Source organism: Oenanthe melanoleuca, chromosome Z (assembly GCF_029582105.1).
Source record: "Oenanthe melanoleuca isolate GR-GAL-2019-014 chromosome Z, OMel1.0, whole genome shotgun sequence".
NCBI lineage: Eukaryota > Metazoa > Chordata > Aves > Passeriformes > Muscicapidae > Oenanthe > Oenanthe melanoleuca.
The window spans coordinates 1,023,320-1,044,022 of NC_079362.1; the positions used below are offsets into that span (position 1 = coordinate 1,023,320).

Below are 20,703 nucleotides of genomic sequence, written 5' to 3' on the forward strand. Positions count from 1 at the left end.
TGTATGAGGGAAAAGATATCAACTCGTGCATGACACTTCACCACAATTGTACTCAGGGCTCTAAGGAAATCACCTATGGTTGCCAAAATATAAGCACAAAGTATTTAACACATTTCTATGTATTGTCATTACAGGAGTGGGAGAAAAACCCCTTACATTTAATCTTAGTTCTCTTGCAACAAAGAAACTATATCTTCCTTTGTTTGTTTGGCACTGGCCCTCAACCTCAGAGAATTAGGGCTTTAAAGAAGTGCCAGATTTTTCTGATAAGAGATAGTTCTTCCCCCTAACTATTTGCTTAGTGAAAAACAGGATCAATGGATACAGCAATGGATACAGCAAGTTTACCTTGTCTAGCTGAATCTCCAGCCTGCTGGGTTTCAAATGTTTAAACTCACAGTTTCAAATTAGATGGAGGACTTGCTGAATTCTCTCTTACAAATAGACTTGGAGAAGAAAAGTCAGGTTTTCACTCTCCATCATTGGACTATGAAGGAAGTCCATAGTAAGGTAACATTATTGTAAATTTGTACATGAAACATTTGTAGAATTTGTAAAATTTGTACACCACCAATTTTGTATACAAACATCTTGTCAAACCAGCCATTTATTATCATTATTGTGTGATTATTGTTATGTCTGACTTCTTATAAGAACAGCTAGTAACTCACTAATTCAGTGCTTGCCCACCCTCAAATCACACAACATGAGTTAAAATATTTGCAGGTGATCTGGATGGGGGTGGAAAGTGCACCCTCAATTTGCTGCTGATATGACCCAGTGAGGACAGACAGGTACCAGGAGGAGTGTGTGATATTCCAGAGGGTTGTGCTGCTATCCAGGGGGATGGAGAAATGGGCTGACATAGAGATTGTGTATCTCAGGAAATGTAAAATCCTGAAGCTGGGAACTACAACCCAAAGCACCAGTATATAGTGGGAGCACCCAGCTCTGCACTAAACCCTAGAGGTCCCACTGGAATAGAAGGTGAGGGTGTTAAAGTAAGCACACAAGAGTAATGATAAAATGACAGAATTTAGAGTAATGGTTCAAACTTCTTAAATTTTTTTTTTTTGGGGGGGGCAGGGGGGGAGGGTCTATGTATGTGTGTGTGTGGATGATATGAGGTTGATACTATTAAATACATTACACATTTTCTTCCCTACCTCTTCTGAGATTTTATAAGTGAAAAAATACATTGCAGCTTTTTACCGAGATTTGTGAAATCTGGTAACATTTGAAATAAAGAAAAATTTTTAATTATTATTTATAAATACATTGCTCAAAATACAAGAAATTATAGGATTGGTCTTGTAAATGGAATAAATAAAACCTTTAATGCTACAGCACTTGTGCAATTTTTATTCCCTTGACAGCTTTTTCCTTTTCAGCTACATCTCCCAAAATAGTCAGAAAACTGGGTTCTCCCAATATTTCACTAGAAGCATTAGGTTTTCCCTTGCATTTTTTAAAAGCTGGATATATTTCACTCAGAATGACTAGACTTTCTATTTGTAGGAACTGATATTTCAAAATCGTAAAACAGAACTCAAGCTTGAAACACAACCTTGGAAAGTAAATGTTATCTACATAACAAAGAACTTCAAGAGAGGATCTCGTTTTCTGCTTCCTTTTTTGCTTTTCCTTTCAAAAGCAATGATATTGATCAAGCCAAACCCATGAAACACGAAACATGGAAAGAAAAATCCCTATAGTTTTAGATTAGCAATTAAACAGTTATATTCAGAAGTGCATGCCTGAACAAATCACTCCCTTTTCTGTAGTACTAGATCTTATTGAACACACAAAACACTTAAGTAATGACAATAACCCAGTACTATAGTGAATGTAAAATGTAGCCAAACACATAAAAGCTATGGTCTTTCACATGCAAATATTAAACCTTTACAGTTGCCCTTAAAACTAAATGGGAGAGAAAACTTTGAATACAAAGATCACTAATTCTCTCATCAGTGAGACACAGTGGCATTTTTCTGGAAGATAAGCATAACAAAAAAACCCCAAAAAAACAAACCTGAGGTTTTCTCTGAAAAATAATGCCTTTGTTCAATGGCATTATAACTGATGAATGACACCTATGTAGAATATACAGAATACTTTGTGTTTTTACTGAGAATTACAAAGTTGATTTATGAGCATTCCCAAATAAGAGAATGAGCTAATACACTTTAGTGATGCTTTCCTCTACTAATGGACAGTGTGGGGTATGGTTCTGTCAGATAAATGGCAGAGGGTCGGCAGAAAAAAATCTTAGAACAAACACCTTTATATCAGTCTCTGCTATTTTTTAGTCCACTAACCTTCTATGCAAGAAAAGTTCACATGCCTCCCCCTTTTTACTTCCATGGAGTAATCTTTTGATTTGCAAGACAGGTGTTTGCTAAGAGAGGCAGGAGCATCTCTTGGAAATGGAGAATGTCAACCCCCTCCCTCTGAATTATTATAATTTTGAAATTAAGGGCAAAGATATGGGAATAGGAATAACAGTTCTTTACTAGGAAAATTAAAACAGAAATACAATATTACAAACAACAATCCCAAAAACACTGACAGAGTCAGAATCCAAGCTGACACCCGTCAGTCAGTCAGGGTGTTGGCACAGTCCCATTCAATGGTGGCTGCATCCTCCTGCAGGGGCAGATGTGGTTCAGCTGGAGCAGTGCTCCTGGAGAAGGTGCAGTTTCCTCTGAAGCTCCAGGGATGTTGTGAAAAGGGCTGGCTTTCCTCTGAAATCCAGTGGAAAAAATGCCACTTTTTTGGGGCTCCAAGTCTTAGTTTTTTATCTAGGTAGGAAAGGCTTGGCTCCTTCCCCTGGCTGGAGCATCTCCCAGTGGGATGATGTAATTTTATCAGTCATGCAGTGGGACTGAATGGGCCAGCAGCAGATGATATCTTCCTGGAGGGAGGATGGGTTGTGGAAAAGATGAAGCTGACTGCCCCACCTGATTTTGACAGATGGTGATAGAGTACATACTTTTGTTCACATTCTGTATTGCAGCCTAAGACAAATAGTTATATTCAAGTGTAGCCAAGTACAAATATATCTATGAAGTGTGTATATATGTATATACATATATACATGAAGTGTGTATAGTCAAGAACTAAAGAGAACAGATACACTCTTCCTCTGGTGTAATGTGATTTTGCCTGAGTGAGAACGCTTAAAACACCATTCCATGTATCAGGTATCATCTATATAAAAAAATTGCAGTAACATTTCTTAATTTAAAAAATTATTACCACCTTTCAGTGATTAAAGCATTGTTCCTTTTATGAAATCAGAATTAAGTATTAACTGCCAAAGCAGAAAATGCATTTGATGTTAGTCATTCAAGATACATAATTTTTTTGTTGCTCTTCTTCTTCTAACAGCAGCATATAGATTTAAAGCACTTTATCCAGTTTCCTCTTCCTCCTCCTCATTACCTTCTTTTTTTATGTAGTTTGTCATCTCACAGCTATTCAAATAACCATCATATTACATACTGGTTTTAGGGAATCTAGCCTGAGATAGAGGAACACTTCAATAGACTTTAGTGCCACGTTGCACTGCACAGTATTTGAATGTTTTCACATAAATTGGTGGGGGATTTTTTGTTGTTTTTTTGTTATCATAGTTTTTTTTTGTTTGTTTGTTTGTTTTTATTTTTTGTTAGGTGTTTTTTGTTTGCTTTTAATAGGCTTTGTTTTTAATAGGTACTTGCACTCAAATAATTCAGTTTTTTAAAGAAAAGACTGCAATATGGTAGGTCAGATGCAGCATTTGTACCATTTTTCTTCCAGGAAGTATTTAGGATTATTTCGAACTCTGCTCTTACAACCATTTCTTTTTTGTTTCTACGTAATTTCCAGCCAATATGACATGTGGGGAAAAATATTCATGGAATACTACTAAGCAGTTTGCATACTCTGAATAAGAGACACAGTGATCTTCATTGAAAAAAAATGAAAAAAACCCCAAAAAGCATAATTATATGTTCAGAAGGCATTAACAACTGTGCAGCATATCCTCCCTAACTGTGAGTCAAATTGCACAATGTGGTTTTCACTACAGAGAGCCTGTAGTGGATTAGATCCTATTTGGAAACAAAATTGTGAAAACAGCTTATATCAGGGTGAGATATGCATACTGAGTGGAAATCTGAAAAGGTTTAAATGTTTTATAAAATACATAGAGGCTTTGGCATTTGGGTTTGCTCTGTGTTACCCTCTCAAAATACCTGAAAAAGAAAACTCAAGGGACTGAATTAACTTTTTAAATTATGACAACATATTGTACTTACCATGTAACATGAAAATCAGGACAGAACTAAACTATTTCAAATTAACACAGCCATTTCTTTCCCAAAGCAACAGAATCTTAAGCAACCCAAACAAGGGTGAGTTGATATTCCTTGTTTGTTCAAATCTGATTCTCCCAGCAGCTTTTAAAATGTCTCAGTATTGACTACTTTGCATTACTCTGATGTTCCACTGAAATGACTCTTCTAAATTGAGTGGGTCTGTACAGGAACACTATTAGCAGGCTTTGTTCCTTACCTTACCTAAATAGGTTTTAAGGAATGACACATCCCATTGGATTACTTAGGTTTTTTTCACCCTTCATCCTCCATGTCTACAAGCAGAGGGAATCAGTTCTTGAAAAATGAGATTACTTAGAATAGGAAAAAAAATTTGATTCTCGCCTTTTGCTCTGCTCTGGTGAGACCCTGCCCTGTAGTTTTGTGCTCACCTCTAGGGTCCACATTATAAGAAGGATGTGGATCTGTTGGAGGAGGAGACCACAATGAAAGTCAGAGGGCTGGAGCTCCTCTGCTGAAGAGAAGCACTGGGGAAACCTTAGAGCCCCTTCCAGCATCTGAAAGGGCTCCAAAGCTGGAGAGGAACTATTGGCAGAGGCATTGTCCTGGTTTGAAAGACAGGTGTCTGTTAGGGCCCTCCCTTGAAATGGAGAAAGTAAAGCCCCTCCCTCTGAATTAGTATGATGTTGAAATTAATGGGCTCTCAGGCAAAGATATGAGGACAGGAATAACAGCTATTTACTAGTGTGTGTAACAAGGCAAACAAACAACAACAGCTGTGGCATTAACACCAAGCAGAGCAGGAGTCCAGTTCTATATCAACCTATATCAACCAGTTCTATATCAATCTATATCTATATCAATCTATATCAATCTATATCCTCCTCCGAAGCCAAGGGTAAGCAAGAGAGAACAACTGCCCCTGCTCTCCTTTTATGCACTTGTAAATCTCACACTGTCCCCCTCCCAAAAACCAGAGAGGTTCCCTCTCCCCAATCTCAAGGACTTAGCTATCAGTGCTTCTTAACATTCAATGGGAAAAATTCCACAGGCAAAGTGGAAAAGAAAAAAAAAAGACAACCCCCAACAGGCACGGAGTGACAGGACAAGGGGGAATGGCTTTAAATTGTCAGAAGGCAGGGTTAGATTAAATATCAGGACAATATTCTGCGGTGCAAGGATGGTGAAGCCCTGGCCAAGGGAAGCTGTGGTTGCCCGACCCTGGCAGTGTTCAAGGCCAGGTTGAACAGGCCTTGGAGCAACCTGGGAAAGTGGGAGATGTCCTTGACCTTGGAGAGGGGTGGAATTAGATGATCTTTGAGTTTCCTTTTAACCCAAATCATTTTGTCGTACTATGATTGCATGAATTGCTGAGTTAACTTTCCACATTCTTAACAATTTTCAGTATTTTCTATTAGCCATATTGGATACACTTGATTATAGATGAGCTGTTCTTAATTTAAAATAAGGACACAGAAAGATGACATAGGTCTCTTAGTGCTATCTTTGAATTAGAAAAAAAACTAAAGCATGGCATTGAGTTAAGAGGAGTTTTCCTTTTGAGGCCCAATTCATCATTATATGATTCTGAATATTGAAAGATATTTTGCTAATCTGTGCAATAAAGTAGCAAAGGAAAAATATGACTGTTAATGAAGGCTGAGGAAGACATGACAAAAAATACAACTGAACGTACAAAAAATACAAGCAAAGGTACAAAAATAAAACTAAGAGAAAAATGTTTCCCATCTCCCTTCTTCCCCCTCCATTGGGGGCAAGTTTGATAATGCATTTCATGACACAGCTGAGCAACCCTCCTTCCAGATGTGGACCTGTCTTGGCCCTTCATATGAGTCACTATCACCCTGGAAGGTGATTTAGTAAAGCAAGATGGAGATAGGCAGCTCCTACTGCTTTAACACGCCAGTTTTTACATCTGAAACATGGTATCTTGTACTCTGTGGCTGGATTGAAGTCTATGCCAACAGGACTGCTGTTTTCCAATAAGTCTCAACAATTTAAGATCTTAAGCAATTGGAAATGTGTAAAACTCTTGGTGTGACACTGATAATAAAGTTTTCATATTGCTGCTTGTGGAATTGTTGGTTCAGTACTCTCACTAGCACTGCAGAGCAATTCATCTGAGACCCTGCTTTTTCACTGACATGGTACTACTCCCAAATATGCCATATTTTCTGTACCTGATAGGTAGGACTTGCTTTAATTTCTTCCTAGAGTCTGATATGATCCATGCTCTTAAGGCAGGTGATGAGGCATGGTAAAGTTCTAACAAAAATAGCATATATTCTTGCTATGCTGGCATCCAGACTGAGGGATGGAAAAAGGCAGAATGTGGCCAAATGCTGTCATTCATACAAGGAGGTAATGTCAGGCACTCCTGTTGTCCAGGTACTCTATTCCCTGGGAAACAGAGGTGATGCCAATAGGTGGATTGGCTGGTTAGGACAGCAGAGGGGTTGGAAGGGTGAGAAAGCGAAGGAGGAAGGAAAATGCAGAATTACTAGACTGTTAGGTACATATGTAACTAAACACTAATTTATGTCAATGCAAATTTTCGTTCCCACATGAATACATAATCCAGAGGAAATCTGAGTTACAGATATGCGAGTTCAGTTGTAGACTGGAACAGTATTTTGTGCACTGCTGTAAATCACACAAACAAGCCCACAACTTTTTCAATTATTATCTGCTTTACCAAGGCATGGAATAGCCAGGCTTTCAAAGGCAAGACCAGTTAAGAGCAGTGAGTTAGCATAGGAGGCAATCTCTCAGTCCCCCATGCCCCTAATACACAAAACCTCAGAAGCACCAATATTAAGAAGCATCCTTTCTGAGTGGGAAGGGACATTGTCTTCTCTTGTGCAATGTAACATGAGCTAACCTGCTGCTATGGAGATATCTCTCCCTACAGTGAAAACCATACTAAAAAGATGGAGCCGTAGGCTCAAATACCACAGTGAAAACCAGTGAAGACCACTGCTAGCTCTAAATCCATTAGAAAGGGATTGTAACCTTGTCTGAAATCTGCCAGTCTGACTTTGTTCCTCTGGGAATTGCTGACCACCATCTGGCATAAATTTAAGCAGAAGCCAGAATCCTTTAATTCCATCATGGTGCTGCTATCTCACCTGCTGCAGGGACTAGATGTGCCTATTCCTTGCGTATGCCAAGACAGCTCCTTGTTTCCTTTTTACCACGTACACTGCAAATTTTCATTAGTTAGAAGGATACTAGTATATAGCCTTCCCTAATTTTCTATTCACTGTGCTAAATCCTGCAACTGTTATAAGCACATATACTGCTGTTTACACAGCACAATTTTGAAAATACAGCCAAAGCCTCATGTATTTGTATTATATACTCTGTGATTGATATAGTTCTCCAAACAGCTCATCTTTCATTGTTTTACAAAAATAAAGTTAGAAAAATCAATATGTGTTTGCTCATTATGAGGGAATAGATATCCTTGCAAATTGTGCACTATCAGTGAAGGTTGTAAAGCTATTCACAGGTGCTAAAAAAGCAGCAAATTAACTATAAACTAGAATCTATATACCAGCACATCTTGGAAAATCTCAGATTAAATTCAAACAATGTTAATGAGTTACCATTTAAATATCAAATGAAACTAGTATTATTTGTAGATAACTGCTGCTGCAATAATTGCTCCTATGTAGCAGATGCCATACATCAGATGCAATGTTTGAACTTCCCCTTTTTCCTAATCATCATGAATGTCATGTTGAAGCATATATGTAATAACTTCCATACCTTTCAAAGCAATTGGGTTCAGCATTATCACCATTTAATCTTTAGGTACCTCTGATTTAATAAAATAGTGAAATGACAGCTAGTTTAATTGTTTAATACCTTTTATATTATTATTTTATTTTATTATTATTTTATACCTTTATAATACAGTAAGTTAAAATTGAATAATCACTGTGTGAATATGTTTATGTTATTCTAGAGTGAGTTACATCATCCATCACTTAAAAACTATACTATGAATTACATCACTTAAAACTATAGACTACATATGTTCCTACTTGTAGTAGTTTCGTGCTCTGGAACTGATTTCAAAGTCAACAACAGAAATACAACCAGCTTAAACAAATTGCTTCATACAAGTAAATTCTATTACAAGCAACAAACATAATAGTAATCAATAGTAATCACAAGTAGACTATGTGAGAAGTAATGTTCAAATTAATACATTATAAGGTCAAGAAGTTTAGGAGTATGGGCAGTTATATAAACCACATAATTTTACCTGTTAGATCTAGCAGATTAATTTAGTGTCTTAAGTCATAGAATCCTATAAGATAAATAAATATAGATAAGAATCTTATCTATAGATAAGAATCAAAGTCAGCATATTGGATTTTAAAAATCAATTTCTTCTTTCTAATTAAGAAACACACTTTAATGGAAAAATTCATCCCATGATGGAAGACATATAGAAATTAAACTGTAGGTAGAACAGGACACCTAAACTGTAACATATGAAGGAATTTGTTCCATGTGAGTATATACGTGCACAAAAATAGGAATCTTCATATACAGAATGTGTAAATATGATCATAGACACAGTTACTCATTTTGTAAATACATTTTATATGTCTATCATGCAAATACTAGTTTATATACAGTCAGTAAGCATATACAAAAGATTTGATGGCATCATGTAAGCAGGTATTTTAAAACTTAATTAGCTTCGTCCTGGTCTGATTTCTAGGATCTGGCCACAACTTAGATAAAGAAACATCCGTCACATGAATCAGCATTTTCTCTCCTTACTTTTCAGTTTTCAATGACACAATCTATGAAGATGTTAATTTAAAAATGCAGGTCAAAAAGAATTTTTTTTTTTTTGGTAACTTACATGGAAATATTTTTCCCCTGGAAACTTACAAGAAAATTCTAAATTCAAAGTAACTTCCACTATTATTATTTTAAAAGCTTTATTATATAAACATTCCTTGAAAAGACCAATCTATATCTTACATATTGCCTACAGATGTTTTATATTAAGCCATTGGAACTGATAACCACAAACGCAGAAATTATTTTATTGAAATGAGTGAGAATGATGCATTCCTCATCAGTGTTACTAACTGTTTATTTTAAAATTTCAGAGTACACAGCACAAAAAATTACCCAAATTTGAAATGAAAGACAGTCCTCCGTGCAACAGCTGGGTTTATCCTGCACAGGTTACATGACCAGTCTCAGAGGAAATTCTGTAGTTATTAAGACTGTAGTTATATTTTCCTGTTTGTTCATTCTTATAATGCTTTTTTCTTTTCCCTGGCTGGTGTAGAAGCAACTATGCAAACATCCAAAGGATACCTAAGCAGCTGCAAAATACAAAGATGTTTTTCAATGTGTAACTTTTGTCCATCAACGGCCAGAGATATACTGCAGAAACCTAAGCTCCATCATTACTGAGAACCATTATGGAAGTTAGATGTAATTAACTAAGCATGGAAACTATTACATGCAGGTATTTTCATGTTTAAAATTGAAAAGATAAAAAGCTGTCCTTTGCAACCCAATCTTTCAGTTCTTCTTATGGAATAACTAACAAATCTGCTTCCAAGGGTGAGGATAATTTTAGTGTTGCTTAAAACATAGCATAATTGTTCAGTGTACACAGGCTCATGGGAGAATCTAAATATGGTTTTTATGAAGGCCTAAATTACAAATGTAGGTAAGTACAAATAGTAAGGTTATTTTTTGCATTTAAACATAGACAATGATATTGAATTTCAGTAAAAGGATCACATGATAGAGCAATCATGTAGCACTTTTTTGTACACTACTAAAGGTAAAGGGGTGTTGGGCTGACAGGGTGTCATGGTTTAAAAGCCCAGCCAGTAGCCAAGCCCCCTGCTCACTTACTGCCCCACTGCCCCAGGACTGGAATGGTAAAAGCCAGAAAACTCATGGGCTGAGATACAGACAGCTCAACAGGGAATGCAAAAACCATGCACACAAGCAAAACAAGGAATCAATCCACTGCTTCCCAAGGGAATGTAGTTGTTCAGCCATCATCAGGAGAGAGGGCCCCATCACATGTAATAGTGAGCTGCAGAAAAATATGCCATCACTCCGAATGTTCTCCTTCCTCCTCCTTCTTACCTCTGCTTTATCTACTGGGCATGATGTCACACGGTCTGGAATACCCCTTTAGTCAGCTGGGCTCACCTGTCCTGGCTGTGCCTCCTCCCAGCCCCGATGCACCCATCCTTGACAGCGTGGCAAGCATATGAAAAGCAGAAAAGCAATATATGTAGCATGCCAGCTCTGCAGGTAGGAAGAAGCAGCATTCTGTAACAGTTTATTTTATACCTGTGGGAGTACAGGAGGCAGAACTGGAGTAGTTGGAGCATTCCAGGATCTTATTACAGGAAAGTTGCTTTCTCTCCCATGACAGAAAGACTGAAAATTCCTCTGCTGCTATTGATTTCTGAAATAGGATAACACCTTGGAAAAGTAGAAATACAACTGTGCTCAGGCAGAAGAGAGAAGTAGGAAATAAGGAATGATTTTGTGGTATTTGTATCTACTATCCAAGCAACACCTTCTCTTTTAATAACTGAAATACTGTGTCACACTTTATGTGGCTTTTCACCCTTAACAATTAGATTGTTTAACAGATTTCAAATGCTGTAAAAAACCCTACATGACTCTCTGACATACCTGTGAAATAGCTTCTTACTTTACTGATGGAGAAGGAATAACATTGCTCAAATTACTTGCCCACTGACATACAAATCAATAACAAACCCAGCCTGAATACCTGAGCTGAAATGTCTCCCCCCGTCACTGTTCTCACAATATGTACTATTATATTAGCTCAAACTAGGGAACAGGCAAATGTGCTTCTCAGGCAATCTAGCCTGATACTATTCTGACACAGCAGGGATGAAGGACTGACTATCCTAGTGTCACTTATAACTGCAATTTCAGAAACAGACGTATTTGCAGAAGCTCAAGAAGTATTGAGAAAAATATCGTTACACTTGCCCCTTCATCCAAATACATTAATTAAAAAAAACCAGTCCTATGAAGGCTTGTAGCTGTAGTTTTGAGTAGTCCTGAGAGGAACAGGAGTTGGACTAAAGGATCCTTACAGATCACTTCCAGCCCAAGATATTTCAGAATTCTAAAGATGGAGTAGACTTCCAAGGCTTAAGAAGTGACACAAGGTGACATGCAGAATCTCCAGCACCAAGTGACTTGAGATGGCAACTTTGCCTGCAAAGTGAACACAAAAAGTGTGTCATCTGCAGAGAGCTAACAGCTCAGCTGATATTACTAGGAGGTCTTTCTTTGTACAATCCTTTTCCAATTTAAAATTGTTCTCACCAAAATAAACTTCCTGGAAGAGTGTTGTAGACACATTACCCCCTCCTGAGCGAAATTCTTAGCGCAGCTGTCCTTCTAGTCCCCATGCTCCCACACACATGCTGCTGCCCTGGAAAGCACTTAGAAAAGCTTGCCTCATAAAGGGAATCTTTTAAATATTTATACTGCATTTCTATATTTAGGCTTACTGCTACTACTACTGTGACAAGGCTGCATTAAAATTAATTTTTTTAGAAACCTGTGAGAGAAAGCAAGAAGCAGTAAAAGGAAACACATAGAGAGAGTAGCCTACAACACTCTTTGGAATTACAATTTCTTAAAGTGGAAACCCAGCAGTAAATGGATGTATTCCAATGGAATAAACTGAGGGCTAGAGTCAGCTTCTCTGTTCAATGTGACCCTGGGCACAAAACCAGAATATTTCCACATATCTTAGTAGTGGAAGTTGAAAGCAGTTTGCCCTCAGAAGGAAAGATATGAAACAATTTCAACAGATAAGAAGAGCTTAAAGAGCTTGGGAGCTGTGAAAGTGGGAGCAGTAGTTTGTTTAAGTGGCCTCAGGAAAAATTCACTTAATACTTTTGGGTAATGCAAAGCTTTGAAAACCTGAATGTTTAGATGCCTTCTGAGAACTGTAGAGAAACACGCAAGTGTAAACATGCTGCTATTTGTCATCTCTTTTAACACTGGGGGCAAAGAAAAAGAAAAATCCAAAGATATCTACATACTGTATTGCCTGGTAATGGCAATCACAGGATGCTTTCTAGATCCCAGAGGTACTTAGGTGTGAAGTCAATCTGATGTACCAAGTAAACCCACTTAAGGGAAAAAGGAATGGTTTATGATGAAGGTAAGCAGAGGTTTGCAGAAGGTGGGGTTGAGAGCTCACAAGCTTGAGTAACATGAAAAAAATACAGTTTCAGGGAAGTACAGAGTAAAGTAGCAACGGAGTCAGAGTTCTTACAAAGTAAACTGCCACCAGGATGTATTTGTTAAATTTATGGTTAGATGAGAATCAGAATTCTTAAGGTTGGAAAACACCACCAAGATCATCAAGTCCAACCATCAACCTAAGATCCACCACAAAACCATGTCCTCATGCACCACATCCACGTGGTTTTGGAACACTTTCACGGATGGCAAGTCCCCTGTTGCCCCAGGAGCCTGCTCCAGTGCTTGACTGCCCTTTCAGTGAAGTATTTTTTCCTAATATCCAGTCTAATCCTCCCTTGACAAAACCGTTTCCACTTGTTCTATCAATACCTGATGGTAGGCTGTAGTGAGGTGGGGATTGTTCTCTTCTAAGGTGCCTGCAGTGGCACGACCAGGGGAAATGGCCTAAAACCGAGACCAAGGCGAGATTCAGATTTCACGGAATCACACAGAATAAACTGAGCTGGAAGACACCCAACGGCGTTTCCTCACTGTAAGGGTGGTCAGGCATCATAACAAGTTGCCTAGAGAGGTAATGGATCTGGATGGTAATGGGGTCACAGTGTAATATATGATACGATGCAATTCTTGTAAGTTTGTAAATTAATGTAGAATAAATAGTGATTGTATGAATAAAATAATAAAAAACTCGGAAACCAAAAAGAAAGTAAATAGACGTCGCCCCAACGGAGCTGGCTCTCTCGGAAACTGTCCAGGAAACACCCCAGTGATGAGCACCGGACAAGATGATTAAGACAACCAGAGCCATCGGGAGAGATACATCTCAATACCGGCTTCCCATAAACCAAGACCTGCCCTCATCAGAATTCATCGTCCCCCAGAATATGGTTTTGTCCAAGCCAACGCAGAGAAAGAAAACTACATGAATATGTGGAACAAGGAAAAGAATGACCTCCGCTCCAGGCTAGAAAAACTGTATAAAAACAAGGCTGACCAAGGCGGCTTTGTGAACGCTGGGGGATCCGAAGCGATAGAGTTCGGATCCGAGCGTGTTCACCCGGTGCCGATCCTGGGCTCGGCACTGTCCCTTTTTTATTGTGGCTGTCAAGGACCGTATTTTGGTCGCGAAATAAATTATAGCTTATTTTTACCATATTTAATTCGGCTGAATCTCTTCATTATTTATAACAAGAGTTACAGTGCTCCTGGGTTGAACGAGTGGACCGTACACCAGTCCCGCGAGTTCCCCGGCCCTTGGCCGCGCACGGAGCCCTGTGTTCCCCCACACAGAGCCCTGTGTTCCGCACACGGAGCCCTTTGTTCCGCGCACGGAGACTTGTGCTCCCCAGCCCTCAGCCGCGCACGGAGCCCGGCGTTCCCAGCCCACACGGAGCCCTGCGTTCCCCGGCCCTCAGCCGCGCACGGAGCCCTTTGTTCTGCCCACAGAGCCCTGCGTTCCCAGCCCACACGGAGCCCTGTGCACCGCACACGGAGCCCTTTGTTCCGCGCACGGAGCCCTTTGTTCTGCGCACCGAGCCCTGCGTTCCCAGCCCACACGGAGCCCGGCGCTCCCAGCCCACACGCCCGCGCTCCCGCGCGCCCGCCGTCCCTCACGGCCCGGCCAGGGCCGCGCAGCCCGCGCAGGCGCAGAGGGGCCGCGCAAGCGCGGAGCTCCCCGCCAGGCGGGCGGCACTTCCTCGGGGCGGCCGCGGGCCGAGGCAGCGGCGCGGGGCCCTGCGGAGCGACCCAGCCCCCGCCCAGCCGGGCATTGTTCCCGGCCCGACTCCGCCGGGAAGTTTCGGCCGCGTCCCGGCTCCGCTGCCTGCTGGGGCGGGGGAGGGGGGGCGGGGTGGGGGCAGGGGCCCGGAGCCCCTTTGTCGGCTCCTCCCCGGTGTGAGGCGGCCGGCGAGGCTCAACATGATGGCGGCCGAGGCCGCGGGTGAGGAGGGCGGCTCGGGCGCTGCAGCCGGGACGGCGGGAGCCGCCGCCGCCGCCGGGGAGCTGGGGCACTGCCCCGCCTTGTGCCGGGGCCGGGCGCCGGAGCCGCAAGGCCCCTTCCTGGTCGGCGGCGGCCCCCCAGGCGGGGCGGCTTTGTGCTCGGTGCTGGGGCTGCTGGAGTTGGGCGCGGGGCCAGCCCCTCCGGCCGCCGCTGGGGCTGCCGATCCCGGCTTCCCCCCGCTGCCGCCGCCCCCGCCCCCGTTGGCCGGGGGGCTGGGGACAGTGGACGAGGGAGATTCGCTGGACGGGCCCGAGTACGAGGAAGAGGAGGTGGCCATTCCGCTGAACGCGCCCCCCACCAATCAGTGAGTACCCACCGTCCCCGCCTCAGTCCTTGTGGGGAGTGGGTACCGCGCCGCCGGGGAAAGTGTGTGTCAAACTCCGCTGCAAGTCTCGCTAAAGTTCTGCGTCCTACCCCTTCACTTTCTCTCCCTCCTCCGGTTCCGTTCCAGCCGGAAGTTTTCTTGGCGGGGACGCTGCCGGGGTCTGCGGAGGGCAGCCCACCCGCAGCCCGGGAGGGTCAGCAGCGGGGAGATCGGGCTCCTTCCCCTTCCCCGAGGGCTGGTGCTTCGGTACTCAGTGGGATCAGCTCATGGGAAAAAGGCGGTTGAGTTAGTTTTCTGCAAGTTTTCGTAGCGATGCTGCAGGCTGCCAGGGAGAGCGAGCTATTCTGATTGTGGTTGAAACTACCTGTTGGGGAGACTTTTCTAGTAACTGGTTGCCTCTTCTCAGTAAAGCCATGAACTTAATTTCTGTAAATAGACAGAAAAACCCTATCCATGGCATAAAATAACTTCATTTACCATGTTATCATTTTGTATTGCATTGCTTTCTGCTGAAAAAAAAAAGCAGGTTGCTTATCTTTTCCATTTGATATATAGAAACAGCCAAAGTAATGCCCGCATGTTGGATCTTTTTAAAAATTCTGGCAGTCTTGAGTAAAGGATTTAAAATAAATTAAAATAATTTCTAATTTTAAAAGCATTAACAGGGGGATATTTTTATAAATGTTTTAACTGCCTTGCTGCTCAACAGATTTAAAGTTGTTTTCATTTAGGATATGCTTGGAGAGAGGAGGTATTTGGAATAAACTGTGAACTTATAGTTAGGTTTTATTGTATTTATCCATACATCAGGTTAATTTGGATTCCTGCAATGCTGGTAATAGAAGAAATCTTGCACTAGAGGCAGTTTATGTTGGGTGAAATATGAGATTAAATAGTGTTACATAGAGTCCATGTAGTTAGTAGGTACTCTAAACACAACCTTTGGATTTCACTGTAGAAAATCTCCAGGTTGACACAAACCACTTCCATGGTGTGTATTAGAATAGAAAATAAACCTTTTCTTCTGTATCTGTGTCATATTCTCCCCAAATTAAATTGAAACAACTAAAATTGTTTCAAAGGCTTACATTTTTTCATTGATATAATTTCTATAAATATGTTGTTCCTGAAATTCTCGCACGTATAGTGGATAATTTAGGGGGTAACATACAGTAGTATTAAAGATATATATATATGTAGATAAATAGAGAGGTCAGAAAGTTGACTTAAAAATCTCTGTGAATTTTTGATTCTTTCTGTATATTCTGTCATGACTGACAGAGTTAACTTCTGCATTATGTTACATACTTTAGGGATTTCACGAGCCATTGTGATTTTAACTAGGATGTAAAATGGTAAATACTACAGGATTTCTTTTTAAATTAATCTCTCTAACATTGACAGGCTTCATAGCAGTCCTTTATCCTTTTAGTTTCTGAACTTTGTGTGAAAGAGTGTAAACATTAAAGCCTTGTTTTCTGAAGACAGTGTTTGAATAGTCTTAAACTTCTGGAAGTCCCTAATAAGCTAGAAATAGGATTAGGAAGTTTAGAAATCTGGGAAATGGAAGCACGTAAAAAACAAAGTTACTTCTTCAGGATTGTGTGCCAAGCATGTGAGGAACAGGATTTTGCATTTCTGGTTTGTCTCTCTGAAAAGTTCAAAGTGCTTCTGTCAGACCTAAGTTCCTCAGAGAACTGAGGAAAAGGCCAAAAATCAAGCTTTTTATAATATTTTTGGAAAGCAGGGTAGTCATTCATGAGTAAATCAGTTTTTGATATTAAATTAATTGTTACATCTACAATTCTGAGTGTATTTTTCAGTCAATACATTGTCTTGTGCAATACTGTAACGGTGTGCAAACATCATGGTTAACTTTCAGAAAAGGATGTTAATATTTCTGGCAAGGAGTACAAGGTTGGGGAAGACTTCAGTCCTGGTTTTGTTTTGGCTGAGAAGGCTACTTACCTTACACAGGATAATAGCATGATAGCATAGCTCCCTAGTTAAATGTTCTTCTGTTGAAGAACGTAATACTGAAGCAGACAAGAAGTAAAAACATTTAGAAATTGATTCAGAAGTTTTTACTTCCAAATACTTAAGCTTTTTCTTTGTAATTTTTGTCTTTGGTGTGTGACTCTTCCATTAAATATTTAAGTTGTCTGATGATTTAGAAACGTTTTTCCGTTTCATTCATCTCTTATTTATGCTGTGAAGCATCAGTTTTTATGATTCTCTCTTAGGTCATAAAATTGGTATATGTCAATAGTACATTCTGTCCTTTCAGTACTGCTGTTTTAACTTGGAAATGCACTTTCTTTGTAGTTATACCATCTGCTTCTATAGGGTTGAGTTCCTGATTTATTACCAAAACCAGACATAGTATTAATCTGTCATCATATAATAAGGAAAGCTCCAGTATGAGTCTTTGAGAAGACTAACTGCTCATTCAGTTTAAATTTGAATTAAATTTCTCCAGTTGGATGTGATTACAGGAATGCTGTTCCATTTGTTTAAGTGTGATTGTCAGCTCCACTGTTGTGCACTTCCTCCTTACTCAGATTTTATAGAAGAAATGCAGGGTGATTTAAGAGATAATTCCTCAGTCTGTCACATGGTTTTGTTGGTCTTCATTGCTTAAAATATCTTATGTGTACATTTGAAATTTGAGAGTGCTCTTCTCTCCTGGCCTTGCCATAATACAAAATTACTGATTTCCTCTATAAGAATGCAAAGATGTTATTTCTTTTATAATAGTAACAACTCACTAGGTTTCTTTGCCTTCCCATAGGTGTGTGTTGCATTTTAGAATTTCCTGAGTGGCTACTCTCTCTCCAGAGAGAAATACCTGTTAAATGTTGCTGCTGGTTTTTCCAGGTTCAAACTCCAATCTTAGATTAGACTTCTAAGAATAAAATAAAACATTCTGCATAAACTTTGGGACAACTTTATCACTTTTCTGAACTTGTTTTGCATATTTAAAAAACAAGCCCAAAGCAAACCAGAAAACTTAAACACGAACTAGACAAAATATGACTTCCTGGTGAGGCTGTAAATATGTTGCAAATGCTTTTTTTATGCATCAGTGTGCTTTTAAATAGTGTAAAGTTGACATTCTGACTTTCATAGTAACTAATACGAAGAGGTGGGAAGTGAAGCACATGTGGGTTCTGCACTTCCCATTAGGATGTTATAAATATAGTTTGTTCAGAGAGGTCTGGGGAATATGTCGTCTTCTAGTGTGTATTCTTTAATATTCAGGAGGATACTAGCATACAAGACCTCTTTATTCACTAAAATCCCTCACTAGGGTTGATTCTTTAAAATCTTTGATCTGGAGTGAAACTTGAGGCTTCTCTGTTCAGTGTGTGTGAGTTTTAATTTCTGTGGAGCACAGCAGTGGTGTGTTCATGTTGTAGCTTAATGCTAGGTGGGAGGCACAGGATACTACAGAATAAAGTGGGCAACTCTGTGTTTGTTTAGGTAATTTTTTCCATTGCTTTCTGCCCCATTTACAGAGCTCTGGCAGAGGCTCAGATAGTGTAAGGAAATGCCTTTGGATTTAATGAATGAATGCTGATTCTGTTATGTATGTGATTTAAAATCTTAGTTAACAAAATTATTTTATATCCTAGTGCTGCAATAATGTGGCAGGAGCCATTCCAGTATTACAGCAGAACTGGCATTTTCATTCGTTGTTTTTTGAGCAGTGCTTATCAGTTTCAAATGGAAATCAGTTGAAATCTGAAAGTGATCAACCACACAAAATGAAACAGGCTGTCAAAATAGTGTCTGGTTAAAACAAATCTTGCCCAAAGCAGATATATTCTTACCATCACTCTTGGTGCTTGTTCATGCAATATAATAACAAGAAAAAGCACTGAAGACGAAGACAGGTAGAAAAATATTAAATAAGAATGGATTGCATTAAAGTAGAACATTTTTCTGCCTTGTCATAAGCTGAAGTTCTAGTATCTTCACATAAGTGTTTGAGATAGCAAGCTAAGTGTTCTGCATTTGCAACTCATAAAAAATATTTTTCTGAATAACTGCAGAAGGCATTTTTCCAGACTAACGAATGAAACTGTTGCACTGTAAACTGTGAAGAAGTAATGTTGGTGTGTTTAGTTAGAACTGTATAAAAAAATGAAATGTGATGTCAATAGATTGTACTGTATGAGGTTTCTTTGTTTAGCAGTTGATGTAGTTAGCATTAAATATTTGCATTTTTGATAGTGAATTTTTTCATCAGTCTCTGTTATGTGTGGAAGAGAACACCTTGTTTTTCTGAAGCCATCGAGTAGTGTACTCTGGGCGACTTCTGGCTGCTTGTGTGGTGTTAAAAGTACTGTCTTAAATGAGTGGTTAAACACAGCGGAGCAATATTGTACCTAACCTGCTACAGGAAGTGAAGCAGTTAGGAAACTGAGTGTGCTAGCTCATAGGTAAATGAACACTTCAGTTAAATAAAATCAGAAGGAGGATAGCATTTGAAGCCAGAAGTTTGAGGATGATTTTTCAGTAGTTTAGTCAGTATTTCTAGTTAACATCAGTGAACAGTGACTAGAGTCTCTTGACTTGCTCTTTCGTTTTTATTTTGTGCTATAGATTGAGTCTTATAATATCAGTGTGGGACTTTGGCAGTTCATGTACCAGCCTACCCCATGGAGAAGCGTAATACCATTCTGTGTTTTTTCACCCTTTTTTGTTTATATGTTTTGTGATTGTGAAGGGAAGAGGAACACAAATTTTCTGGTGAGGGCTTAGGTCTCTTCAGGATAGGACTCCATATTCTAATTCTGGCATAAATTCATAAAACTTCCATTGTGGTTTTCCAATTTCATATCTTTCTCCCAAACAAAATAAGCATCTTCTTGTCATGTCTTGCTGGTAGGCACAGTAGGAGGGAGGAGAAAGCATCTTGTTTTAGCATAGTCCTTGTGCTGCACATAAGTATTGCAGGGTTGGTTTCTCAGTGTCCCTCCAGAGTATGGTTAGTAAAATGTTACAGTGCTTGACAGAGTTTGTATACTTGACCTACTTTATTTACTTCTATATTACTATTTAAAGATTGAAGGTGGTCTTTAATAGTTTTTATTTTTATATGAAATAAGCACTCTATCACTCTTGATAGTGATAGAGCAGAAAAAAGTTTCTGTTATTAAATTGGTTTATCTTTAAATCTTATTTAGTGCTGAAGGTGGTGAGGAGTAATCAATATGGATTTATAAGTCGTTGACTTGGGGGAGAAAGCGAGAGAGTTTACCATAACTTTTACTGAAGCTTTGGACACTGTCTCCTTACAGACAAACTGACAGAGTACAGGTTAGATAAATGGACATGAGGTGCATTGAAAACCAGTTGAATGTCTGGAAGCAGAGCATGGTGATCAGCAGCTCAAAGTCCAGATAGAGGCAAATTACTGGGGTTATTCCCTAGGGTGCCTCCAGGGGCCAATACTGTGGCCTTGGTGCTTGGACAGAGTACATGCAGCCTTAGCAAGTTCACAGATAATGCAAAACTGAAGGAGGAGCAGCTGAAACACCAGATAGTTGTGCTGACATCCAAAGTGATATGGACAGGCTGGAGAACTGGGCAGCAGGAGATCTTGTGTAGTGAAACAAAGGAAACCCAAAGTTCTGCACTGGTGAGTAGTAACCCTGAGCACGTGGTGGGGCTAAACAGCTGGAAAGCAGCTCTGCAGAGAAGCATGTGGGCGTCAGGATGTGAACAAAGCCAGCAGTGTGCCTGTGTGGCGAAGAAGGCTG

General features: G+C 39.9%; 1 protein-coding gene and 1 long non-coding RNA gene across 3 annotated transcripts in view; one reads left to right on the top strand and one right to left on the bottom strand.

The window, feature by feature from the left end:
• Positions 1-8,740: 8,740 nt before the first annotated feature.
• Positions 8,741-13,929, bottom strand: LOC130264771 (uncharacterized). Of its 2 annotated transcripts, none has more exons than XR_008842515.1 (3): positions 13,606-13,929; positions 10,488-13,055; positions 8,741-9,703 (listed from the first exon to the last, which is right to left on the bottom strand). It is a non-coding gene; the product is annotated as an uncharacterized LOC130264771 (long non-coding RNA). The 2 variants fall into 2 exon arrangements; XR_008842514.1 differs by lacking the exon at positions 13,606-13,929 and having other exon boundaries at positions 10,488-10,594; positions 10,698-13,472.
• Positions 13,930-14,323: 394 nt separating this feature from the next.
• RASA1 (RAS p21 protein activator 1) overlaps positions 14,324-20,703 on the top strand; it is a 53,554-nt gene continuing 47,174 nt past the window's right edge. The window contains exon 1 of the mRNA XM_056513263.1: positions 14,324-14,914. Coding sequence (XP_056369238.1) covers positions 14,529-14,914 — 386 coding nt within the window. The 5' untranslated portion in view covers positions 14,324-14,528. The remainder of the gene's footprint in view (positions 14,915-20,703) is intronic.